This window comes from Aristolochia californica, unplaced genomic scaffold (assembly GCF_029961685.1).
Source record: "Aristolochia californica isolate CCGP_79_NKW_82.1479 unplaced genomic scaffold, dmAriCali1.0.hap1 SCAF_14, whole genome shotgun sequence".
In the NCBI taxonomy this organism is placed as follows: Eukaryota; Viridiplantae; Streptophyta; class Magnoliopsida; order Piperales; family Aristolochiaceae; genus Aristolochia; species Aristolochia californica.
In genome coordinates, this window is record NW_027181815.1 from 366,452 (window position 1) to 378,483 (window position 12,032).

At 38.7% G+C, this 12,032-nt stretch overlaps 2 protein-coding genes across 4 annotated transcripts; one reads left to right on the forward strand and one right to left on the reverse strand.

Annotated features, from left to right (window-relative positions):
* Positions 1–929: 929 nt before the first annotated feature.
* Positions 930–8,586, reverse strand: LOC137949685 (anoctamin-like protein Os01g0706700). 3 transcript variants are annotated; one of them, XM_068795819.1, is made up of 17 exons: positions 8,124–8,586; positions 7,590–7,875; positions 6,683–6,752; positions 6,384–6,499; positions 5,549–5,675; positions 5,371–5,471; positions 4,805–4,896; positions 4,430–4,534; positions 3,599–3,874; positions 3,363–3,495; positions 3,166–3,279; positions 2,965–3,035; positions 2,723–2,853; positions 2,548–2,630; positions 2,152–2,259; positions 1,446–1,604; positions 930–1,337 (listed from the first exon to the last, which is right to left on the reverse strand). In XM_068795819.1, the coding sequence occupies exons 2-17, from the start codon at positions 7,767–7,769 to the stop codon at positions 1,227–1,229; spliced, it is 1,977 nt and encodes a 658-aa protein (XP_068651920.1). In that variant the 5' UTR covers positions 7,770–7,875; positions 8,124–8,586; the 3' UTR covers positions 930–1,226. The 3 variants fall into 3 exon arrangements, with proteins under 3 accessions (XP_068651920.1, XP_068651921.1, XP_068651922.1); XM_068795820.1 differs by having other exon boundaries at positions 8,023–8,586; XM_068795821.1 differs by lacking the exon at positions 3,166–3,279.
* Positions 8,587–9,784: 1,198 nt separating this feature from the next.
* Positions 9,785–10,688, forward strand: LOC137949912 (ESCRT-related protein CHMP1B-like). Its single transcript, XM_068796155.1, has one exon. It carries the CDS (start codon positions 9,908–9,910, stop codon positions 10,514–10,516), a length of 609 nt encoding a protein of 202 aa, XP_068652256.1. The 5' UTR covers positions 9,785–9,907; the 3' UTR covers positions 10,517–10,688.
* Positions 10,689–12,032: the final 1,344 nt, after the last annotated feature.

A 12,032-nucleotide genomic window follows, 5' to 3' on the forward strand; every position in this document is an offset into this window, starting at 1 on the left:
TTGGACGATACCTGTTCCACGAAACTCCCCTTCCAAACCCCGCTCCGTGTAACGAACTGGAGCACGCTATCCCCAATGGCCCAGTTTCAAAAATCAAAACCATGGAGTCGTTCAATACACGCTTTGGAAACATTGGCAGCACTTCACCCTATAAATTGGCCGAGTGCTTCTACCAAACTCTCTGAACGAGCAAGCAAGGGACGGGTTCAATCTGCACTTCGTCGCAGGCATGTCGGTGAAGGAAGTTAGAGGAAGAGAGGTGGCGCGGGCAAAATCTTTGAAGCGCTTCGACCGTTGTTTCTCCGGCCTCCGGCTCTCGATGCCCATTGAAGCCGGGGGACTCAAGGATTTGGATTCGGACAAGTTGAAAGCTGAGATCAAACGGTGGGCAAAAGCTGTGGTGACATACGCCCGTCAGGTGAGCGGGTACTTCAGCTCAAGTGAAGGGTCTTCTTCCCGGAGCAGCACTGACATGGAGAAGTAAGCCGTACTGCAATTGAGTGTACGTTTCTTGGGTTGCCAAAGTTGCAGGTTCGGGAATTATGATTCAATAAAAATCAAAGAAACGATTGGATTCTCGTGGCGTTCAATAGACAAAAAATGTATCTGCGAGATCCCAAAGGTGGCATTGATGAGGCCAGAAACTTGCTGCCGACTACAGATTGACTACATTACTCGATTTGTTTGATTTGTTCTTTGTACAGACGAAAATTCTTTGGTGGTTTCATTGTATATAAACAATCATGAACTATTACTGAAGCACTGAAGCAAACCTGAGAGAAATGTGTAGCGCCTCACGTACAGGAGGTAAAAACTTTCGTGAGAAGAATTTACGCCGCCGTCCGTGGGGACGATGCGCTCTACCACTGAGCTACGACATGAAAATTTTGGTATCGCCTAGAGAAAGTAAATGGTTTATAAATAAAAGATTACTGTAATTTAATTTCCCTATCACAAAACTATGTCCACGAGACACAAACACAAGGCATATACAAGTTCATTCATTCAACAAAAGGTTTAGCCACAAAATAATGTACAGAACTCATCTCACATTGGAAATAGAAGACACAGCCCAATCTAGAACAAAACCTCTACTTAAAAGCAGTTAAGTCACCCTTCTCCATTCATTGAGGCCCTCATGATCATTTTTGCGGGCCTTCGTTTGTCCTGATGAAGTACCACAGCAAAGAGACTGAAGTGCATTTTGCCTCTGAAACCCCAGTCGCCTATTCCTCCATTCTTTTTTTCATACTGTAGAGACTCCTCAACTGTTTAGAGCACATGTCCTGCGCCTGCGCTGCATTTTTCACCCGATTTGCTCTCACCCATGCAGGTTCCTGCAAACCAATTATATAATAAATGTTCTGGAGAACCCACCCTCTGTATTCATCAGCATTCCTTGTTTACAGAGATGAACAAAGCAAGAAATCATAACAGCAAATCACCTCGGGCACAAGATGAGAGAACACAAATTTGAGAAGCAGGAGAAGGTGTTCCACAATAAGAATTGCAGCCAGTCCGGGTTCTATTGTCCATTTACCCTCTTGATCATACAAGCAAACTAGAAGTGCGCAGTTGGTGCAGATTGACATAACAATCAGAAACTGGAAAGCACACAAAATCATGATACACCAGTAAGAAGATACTAATAAAAGATATGCAACTGAATCTCCATACCCGTTCTGGCGTTAAAGTTGTACAAGTTTATCACGCCAGAAAAACTGTCAACAACCTTTTTCAAATTTCAAATGATCTGCAATCTGCTTAATCCTTTGGTCACATTTTTTTTTTTATGAAGGAATTAATGAACGTCACATTTTCACTCACATGAATGTTTGATATTGTGACAATAGACAAGTTTGCTTGAAATCCATGCTTCCCTTATACTTCAACTCTTTTATGTCCATTCTTTTAAGTCCACATTTTCGTCATAGTTAATTCTTTTCACATCTGAGGAGACATTCTTCCTTTAAAAGATTCTGGTATCCTCCATGTAATACAATGGAGGACATATGTAGAATTTGCTACTTTGGGAAAGTAAATGTAGAACCTTCAATCACTTCAATCATATGAACAGATGGATTTTATGTACTCAATACATGCTCTCCCTATGCGATAAGCAGTTAAAAAGAGCAACATCTTTCTGCAAACCTGAAATATATTTAGCCAAGCTCCAATAGTTGCAGCTGCACGAGGAATGGGCCTCCGTAAAATTGTCAGCAGTTTTAGAGCATCAATTCTAATCTCTGTGAGATTGTTCTGAAACATGCAGAAGAGGTATTTCAGCTTTATATGTGATGGGACTGCAGCATTCGCTATAAAATATTGTATCAAATGACCAACCCAGATCCACCAAACAAAGGCTCCTTCGATGGATTGACAGGGTCAAAACCACTACTAAGTATCAGTCTATCCTTGCTTTTCAATTGATGGATTGGATTTGAGTCACTGCTAGAAATGCTGCAGTACCCCCAAAACAAAAGGCATAGCAACACTTCCTATCTGACCTCACAAATGACTACACTATGGTATGAACAGAAACATTACCACTCCAGCGAAAGCAAATGCAAGTGGAAATGCACAAGAGAACATCATGATCAACCCAAATTGCAAAGCCAACTTCAGAAAGTCTGCACTAATATCAAGTTTTTAATGAGAGTTAACTAAGGTACTAGTTGATCAATCTAACAAGCAACAAGATAATACGTATCAAGACCCTTACCATCGAACAGGCCATCTTCTAGCTCCTCACCAATGCTTGCACAGTACGAGGGTTTAAGATACTCCTTCTCTACTCTAAATACTAGCTGAATTGATTTTCTTGTTGACAGTCCATTCTCACATTTTTTCTTACTGTAGAACACATTAAGCTTTTGTTAGACTTTGACACAAGTAGTTTTTTTTAATGCTAAAGGACAAAATCAGGAGATCACATAGATGAATATGGAAGGAGAAGGAGCTCACTGAACCGCTTTGTATTTTTTGTAGCTATATTTTAGATAAGGAATGGAGTTTTCAAGCAGATTTTCAAACACCTGTAGATAAATGGATATGGAAGTTTCATTAGTTAAAGCATTATGATCTACAAAGAGTAGGAAAGTCTACTCCAATATGGATATTCACTTAAAAGGATGTTTATGATTCTCCATATAAAGCTATCCTCACCTGAGATACAATAAAACGCTGGATCAACACTTGGCGAAGAGTAACAATATTACGGTATCGAAGAGCATGATAAAACAGGCCAATGTATGACTGCATAAAATAAAGACCAAAAACCTGCAAAAGTGGAAGCTAATAAGCAAGGTTTCCATTTGAGAAACAAGAGATGCTATTTCTCTCTGGCCATTTTGTAAGTCTACCTTATAAACCAGACTGTCTGCACTAGATTCCATGGACCTATTATGCTCATATTTGATGAGTTTCACTGAGACCTTGCCACAGACTCTAGTATAATATTGAATAATCAGAAAATAGACTGCTGTCAACCCAAATCTGCCACACCAGAAAAGATTAGTTATCCAAGACATTCTTCTATCACATTAAAAGTTTTGGTCAAAATTCCCTTCTAAAAAAGTGATACTCAATACATACTTACTTCATGATATCAGAACCCGCAAACTCGTAAAAATGAGCATAAGCCAATTCAAATGGCAACTGGAGGCAAATAATACCCAAAACAACTATGACATCATTTCTGAATCTCATAAGCCGCCAAAACCACTCTTCACTGTGGAAGATTTTGTTTCCCTCTTTTGACTTCTCGCCTGATCTTAGCTGCTTGTGATCCACATGGGGCTGGACAAAGGAACCTCTATCAGTATCTACTGCTTTAGATACTGTTTCTGATTCTTCAGAATAACTTATTTGCCATCTGTGCAACATGAAAGGATGATTTGGCTTTAATTCTCAAAAGAAGCTTTTCAAAAATATAAGCCAAGTGAGAGAATATGAATATTAACAGTTACTTATTAGGAGGAACAGCATGATGCTAACAATTTGCATCACTTTGAGGTGCAAACGAGTTCTCTGAACACCTTGCATAAGAATGCTATTATGCTCAGGCATCAGGCACACTGAACACCTTGCATAAGGATGACCACATTCATGCCTACTTAATGAAGTCACTTAAAGGCTTCCAAAATGAACCCAAAGAATTTTTTTTATTTAAGATGACCATAATTTTGGTATTTAAATTTGTTATTTTATTTTTTATTTTTTATTTTTAAATACAAAAAGGAAAATTCACTGAAAATTCAGCAGCCACTTGGTGCTTCACAAGGCTGGCCTAATATGTGATGAAAAAGTTAGGCCTATCTTGTTTGCACTATAATATGGTGAGATCTTTGTTAGCTAATTAATCAAAGCCCGTAGGAACCAGAATGTGGAACGCCTGAAAAGCCATAAGAATATCAGATCAAGAAAGCACCTTGTCAAAAGAGCAGCATTCTTGCGTTTCCAGAACTGGAGAAATAATGCAGCCCACATTATAGTGAAGATAAAGAAAATGGGGAGCACCATTAACTGCCACGATCTGAAATGAGATATCATACATAGAGAAATTAGAATCTACTTGCTTTTATAGTTAAACAGTATAAAATAGTTGGCCACTACACAGATAAATGTACTCGTTTGAGTTAAAAACAAAACCTTATAAGGAGAAAAACAAAACCTTATAAGTGCATGTCTAAACTGGTCTCATATTGCCTTGAGGTGATAGATTTCATTTCATTGAGCCCATAGGACAAAAATAAGAATAGATGCTCTAGAGTTATTGTGCTGGTCAAGGCAAAGTAGAAAATACCCGAAATCAACCAAGTGCAATGTAAGACCAAATGCAGCAGGACAAGACAACCACTTGGTGTACATTCCAAGAAAAGCAAAATATGTAGCAATCTGCATAAAGTGACAGAAAATAATGGTTAACAAATTCTGTGACATTTTAATACCTTTAGCACAATATTATGAGCAATTAAAAAAATTAAATGAATGAGAAAGCATCCCATTCAAATATAGAGAGTATATGTACGCATCCAATAGACCCATTGAATAAGAAAAAAGTAAATTTAGATAAGAAGAACAGTCATAAGATAACCCCAGTAGCACAATAGAGACTATTAAAACATAAAAAATAGTGGATACGGCCTAAGAGTCAGAAGGATATCACTGTGAATACAAGGGAGAATTCAACCAATATATCAATAACAACAAAATAAATTAAGCAAAATGAGTATAATCATGATTTCAGTTAAATAGTATCAAAAGGCAAAAGAGGAAATTCCTATCTCGCCCTTTTGTCCCTGTGATTATAATATATTCTTGCTCACACAGTACTTCTTGAGGGAAAATTAAGGCAGCAAGTTAGTCCACCTTTGTCCCATAGTATGAATAAACTTCATCAATTGGCTGCCAACTGAAGTCCAACCAGTTAAGTGCCCAATTTCTCAAGAGCCACTTCCTCTTTGTTTCATCTGTCGATCAGGAAAGATAATCTATCAGAGTCCATAAGAATACAGGGATATTCAAAAAGTAGTAAAAATCTGCATACCATGTAGAGGAAAGACCTTTCTTACAATGCCTTTAGTTTCCAACTTTTTTAGCAAAGACTCACCCATCTTCCACTCAAAAACCTTCCCATCAAACCTTAGGGTTATTGCTGACTCTGTCATGTTGACCTGAGAAAGAGAGTGGAAGATTTGTCTCATCTATGACATCAAGGAGAGCTAGAAAGGATTGTAACTGTTAAGGAATAGTCCCACATGGATTAGTGAGTACAAAGATCTTGAATTTATTAGTTGGAAAAGAGGCTTCCTAAGTTGGCTAGTCATTTTGGGATGGGCCTTGGACTCAACTTAATATGGTATCAAAGCAGGTACTCATATGTGGGCTTACACCTAAACTATCCACTTGTAAAGCCAAAAAAGAGGGCCTACACCTAAACTATCCATTTGTAAAACTACAAAAAGAGGGTCTACACCTAAAATTATCCACTTGTGAGCTACAAAAAGAGGATATACACCTAACTTATCCACTTGTAGAGCCACAAAAGAGGGCCTACACATGAGGGGGATTGTTAAGGAATAGTCTCACATGGATTAGTGAGTACAAAGATCTTGAGTTTATTAGTTGGAAAAGAGGTTTCCTCAATTGGCTAGTCATTTTGGGATGGGGGCACTGGACCCACCTTCATAGTAACCATAAGTCAAAACCTTAACATCTTTTCATAAAAAAAAACCTTAACATCTAAATATAGGGAAGTAAAGACATCTTATGAAGAATTCCAAACAAGAGCATGGTTAACGAAAGCTTGAACTGAATAAACTCTACAATCTATTACCGAAATACGTTAAGCAGAAAAAAAATATTACTACAAGTTTACTCACAATTCCATAAACTAAGTGATGAAAGCATCGAAAACGCTCACACCAGCTGAACAAAGACCCATCAGGCTGCCTGACAAATGCTGCAACTTGGTCCCACTCAAAATGTATATCCATACCTGAGGATAAACCAATGAAGCAGCTTCAAATGAAATCAGCTTAAGGATAAAGATCTTAATCCTCTCTTCATATAAAACTGTTAAATTGGCCATTGCAATCGTTGTTGACATTGGCCAAGTAGGACATTATAGGATAAAACTAGAGAAGAAGAAAACAAAGACTGGAAAATGTAGAATGACTACCAATATGTGTAGGCTTCTTCAGTTGCAAGTCAGTTGCAACTCTACCCAAAATCTCTGAAGGTACAGCCAACTGAATGAAAATTTTAAGGCAAAAGATAATATCAGGATAAGCTTATCCAAGCCAAATAAAAAATAAACTCTTGCATTAACTTTCTACAAAATATAAAAAATCAAGATCACTCCTTTTTATGACTACGAGGTACCATAACATAAATTGGAATATAAAAAATCAACAAAACAAATAGTACTGGACAATTTTTTTTTTCCTTAAGAGCCATGTCATTCACAGAAAGAATGCACTAGCAAACGACTGAAAAACTAAGACAAAATTAAATATAAAACTTGACAAAAAAATACAAACAACACAACTTGAACACCAGAGACCAGGATTGTAATGCAAAAGTGAAAGGATAAGTTTCAAATTGCAATCCAATTCGAATATTCTAATCAAACAATCATGATGCCCCATAAGATAGGAAAAAAATTACCCAAAAAAAATAAAAAAGCAAGGTCGATGATTAGCTTTACAACATTCATGAATACCACCACATTGAATTAAAAATCAACCATTTTTATGCGCTCATTGATCCGATATGAGCACATACATAATCTGGAAAAAAAAGAATAAAATCAATTTTTGAAAAATCTTCTCAAAAAGATAGCTCTAAACTCTCCTCAAATACCCATAAATCATCAGGTCCAAAGAACAATTCCACTCAGAACAACGAAATGACTGGAATAGCAGATCACATCACTAGTTAAACAGATGAACCCAATTTAAATTTATTGAGTGTGAATGCAAAATAAGTAGCGTGTAAATACTTTTAATCTATGCGCTTAGCAATTAGCATGAACAGACTTGTGCTTATTAGCTATTGAATAATGACATTCATACAAAATAGTCTACCTTTATAAAATCATCTGAGATGCCATATACGCGTTCCACAATTAACCCTGCCTTCTCTAGCTCTGAAACTAAAACCTGTATGCAATCACTTTCATCCTTTTCGTCCCCTGCATTCCTCTTGGAGACCACCACACCCACCTCAAAACCAGTTTGTTCCATATGCCCATTCATCTCAACCATCTCCAGAATAACTACAGAAAACAGCAAGACGAACTGACAAAGCTTCTAAGCTTCAATAGCGAAATGGGCATGTTCTGAAGACAATATGAAACTATAGGCAAGATTCCTGTAAGAAACAAGAAGTCTTATTCATACGAACAAAAATGAAAAAAACAAATTATGTAATTTTCTTTTGAGAAATGGAAATTAGTCAAATACATAGATAAACAAATAGAAAAAAGTAAATATAAGTTCGAAAGCTTCAAATTGACACCTATCTCTCTGAATCCGCTATACAACACAAATTCCCTCTAGAAATCCTTTGTTTGAAAGAAATAGACCCCCCAAAAACAGAGCAGGAAAAATCCAAAATACCGCTGGCCGAAGAAGTGGAGCTTCAATTGTGTTTTAACATGAACAGTGGGCACCGAGGACGGATCCAAACACGTGGTGGTGGTCTCGGGAATACGCCAATTTCCTCTCTAAAGCCAGCGCTGGAAATCACTTTCTTGAGCAGGACCCTGGTGTACGGTTCCCAATGAGTTTCGAAATCCGTTATTCTAATTCTAACCTCGTGACCCATTTCGTCCCCATGATGGGTTCTTCTGCAAGTGGCTTCAGCTGAATGAATCTGCTCTGCTTCTCTTTCAGTGCCGGATCAGATGTGTCTCCCCCGATCCTTTGTCGCGTGGTGCGCTACATTCCTTGTGCTCGGTCTTCATTTCAATGAGAAAATGTGGCGGATTGCATTTATAAAAGCCTTTTCTTCAATTTGGTCACAAAGCAGTAGCAGTAGCGGCAGCAGAGCAGAGTCTGACTGTCATGGTTTTGTCTCAGGTTTTCCTTTTTTTCTTTATGAAAGCCTGATGAAAAATAATGGATATTCAAGGTCGCTCTCGAAGTCTTCAGCGCCATCATATTCTTTTGGCCTTTTGACAACATAGAGACCGATCCCCAAAACCGTCTCTTTGCCCAGGTCAGGTTGCCTGAGTCCATCCGGTCATTCAGGGTTCAACCTTTGATCAGCTCAAGTGAATGTGATAGTACCGCCAATTCCACTTGAAACATAATATTCAACTTTGTTTTATGTAAAATTTGAAAAATATTTTAGTTAAGTTCAAATTTCTCCCAAAATATTAATAAAAAATTATAAATAAGTTAAAATTTTATAAACCATCAAAGTATACAAATTCGCATTAACATAATCCAAGAAGCCTAAGAATAATGTCTTTTTAGTATATAACACAAGTTATAAAAAATATTATATTATCCTTAAAAAAGGTACTTGATTTATGCTTTATCTCAAACATATATTTACTCAAATAAAAATCAAACAAATGGGTAAAATTGGAATCTTTACTATTTTTTCGAATTAGGTATATAGGGTTTTAGATATACATCAAATACCCGAAAATCTTATTTTGATTATTCGATATGCCCTATATCAATTGACATATACCCTACTGTGATAACGGCTAGCCAATACACCAAAAAGACCAATCTGTTATGTGCAAAAACTACCGCCTGGACGGAATCATTCTGACATCCACCTCACCCATTCTTGACCACTTCTCACGGGATTCGATCGGGGGATATAACGTGTCCAGTTCTGATACTATGACAGCGGTTAGCCAATACACAAAAAAAAACCGATCTATTAGGTAAAAAAACTACCACTCACAATAATGGATATAACCACTCTGACATACTGTATATATCGTTTATTGGCCAATACAAGAGTAATGTATTAATCGATATAATGGATTACACATCAGATGCTGTGGTCACCTATGTGTATCGAGAATCTGATACGCGCATAATAAGGCAGGTCGACCTTGGGAAATATTTTCTCTTTCCCGCTCTCGACGCGCAAGATTGGAGTCCGAAAAAACGTCGGAGTTGACGTCCGAAACGCCCCACCAGACCGCTTCCACACGCCTAACGGCTCATGAGCCATGGGCTCCTATCGGGGGTCTAAATTTCGAGGAAGCACGCGTCCGCGGCCCGACTATATAAAGCACTTTTCCTGTTTTCCTAACGCGTAAACCACTTTTGCCGAAGTACGGAGACAAATCGTCGTTTCTTTATCCCTTCGACGGAGAACGGTCTATCGGAACCCTAGCCTCTCTCAGACATAGAAAGAATCCAGATCTCCGGCCATGGGAAACACCGAGAAGCTGATGAACCAGATCATGGAGCTCAAATTCACAGCCAAGTCTCTCCAGCGTCAGTCCCGAAAGTGCGAGAAAGAGGAGAAAGAGCAGAAGATCAAAGTCAAGAAGGCGATCGAAAAGGGAAACATGGACGGAGCTCGAATTTACGCCGAGAACGCCATCCGAAAACGCAGCGAGCAGATGAATTACCTCCGATTGGCCTCTCGACTCGACGCCGTTGTCGCTAGGCTCGACACCCAAGCCAAAATGACCACGATTAGCAAGTCCATGTCGTCGATCGTTAAATCGCTTGATTCATCTCTCGCTACGGGTAATTTGCAGAAGATGTCTGAGACGATGGATCAGTTTGAGAAGCAGTTTGTGAATATGGAGGTCCAGGCAGAATTCATGGAGAGCGCCATGGCGGGATCCACTTCTCTCTCCACTCCGGAAGGGGAAGTCAGCAGTTTGATGCAACAGGTGGCGGACGATTATGGCTTGGAGGTATCGGTGGGGCTTCCTCAGGCGGCCGGACATGCTATTCCGACCAAGGCGGAGAAGGTGGACGAGGACGATCTTTCGAGGAGGCTTGCCGACCTCAAGGCCAGAGGCTAATTGGTAAATTTCGTGATGGTCTTTTTACCATTCCTGTCAAATATATGTAACTACACACTTTGAAGCTTTTATATGTCAACTGGATGTGTTCATACGGTTCAAGCGAAGTTTAGATGGGGACATGAATTATCGCGAGAAATTATAGTTATTCTCTGTTTGGAATTTTACCTGCTTTGCTGGTTGTTAACCTGATGGGGCGTTTCCTTCATTATCCTTCTATTCTCACATATGGCACAAGGGAATATGTTATCTGTTTGCATTTTTTGTTTCTTTCGTGAAACCTACCTGTGCAGTGTTCAGATACTGATCTTCTAGAGATGAATCTGAGAGAGCATTAACTTATTTGTTGATTTTACTTCTCTGTTGATTTAAGAACTTGTAAAGAACCATTCAAGTAAATACATCTAGCAAAAGCTACCCTGCTGCCCTTGAATGAAACTTCTTGGACATTAGAAGGTTTTCAATAGGTGTCATCTGCTCCAAAGGGTAAACTCTTGACCAATGACCAATTGGTTCACTGGGGAACGAGAAACAATTTCAATTTTTTCACACTCTTCTACTCAGAGGTAAGAAGTCTGGATTACATTTCCCTTACTGGTGGTTTGATTATGAGGTTTGAGGTTTTTTCTTCAACAGATTCTGGTTGAGCTTCTCTTTACCAGCTCCTCCATCTAATTCAACTCCTAATAGCAATCTATTCTCCCGCCAAACAAGTAAAAGTCTATAGAAGTTGATAATGTAGTGATTATTTTGGTTTTGTGCAAAGAAAGGAAGGTGATGGGAGATTTGCAGAACCTAAATATATGGTGATTATTTATATTCACCGCATTCTATTTAGTGAAACTTGATAAGGAACTATATGTTGGATATGAGTGTGAGATAGATGAAACAAGTGAGAACAAGGGATAGCAGCTCCTAAAGCGTAAGGTGTGGTGGTTATCAGTAGTTTTTGTCTGCCTCTTCTTTTGGCAAACTGGGGTTCAATTCATAGCTGTTCTTAAAATCATAAAGTACTGATTGGAATACATGGCTAGAACGTAAATAAAGCATCTAACAAGTACGAAATAGTATGATAGAGCATTGTCATTCACACTAGTTTAGACGAACTTTATGTCCAAGGTTCTACTTGTAGATCCTTGTGGCTGAAGCCTTGACCTCCCAAGTGCTGTCATCTGGTGGTAGGTTAGTCCCACTCTATCAAAATGTCAGTGCTTAATTTGTATCCATCAGGTGGCTTTTTGCCTATAATTGCCACCAGTATGGTTGGTGAATACCATCAACTGCGATATAAGGGTAGTAGGTGAGATAGGACTATGATCTTACCTATGTCTTCAGCGTCAAGATCAGAAAGCTCCCCACTAGATCAGTACTCTTTGCCCCTCTCTGTCTATCCAAGCTTCAACAGCCCGTTGGAATGTATTGCGTAGTAGAGAAGTATCTGACGCACTGACCTTGCTGTAATATTTCATAACCCAACCTTTTTTGCGAGCACTTGTGCTAGTGATACTTCTGATCA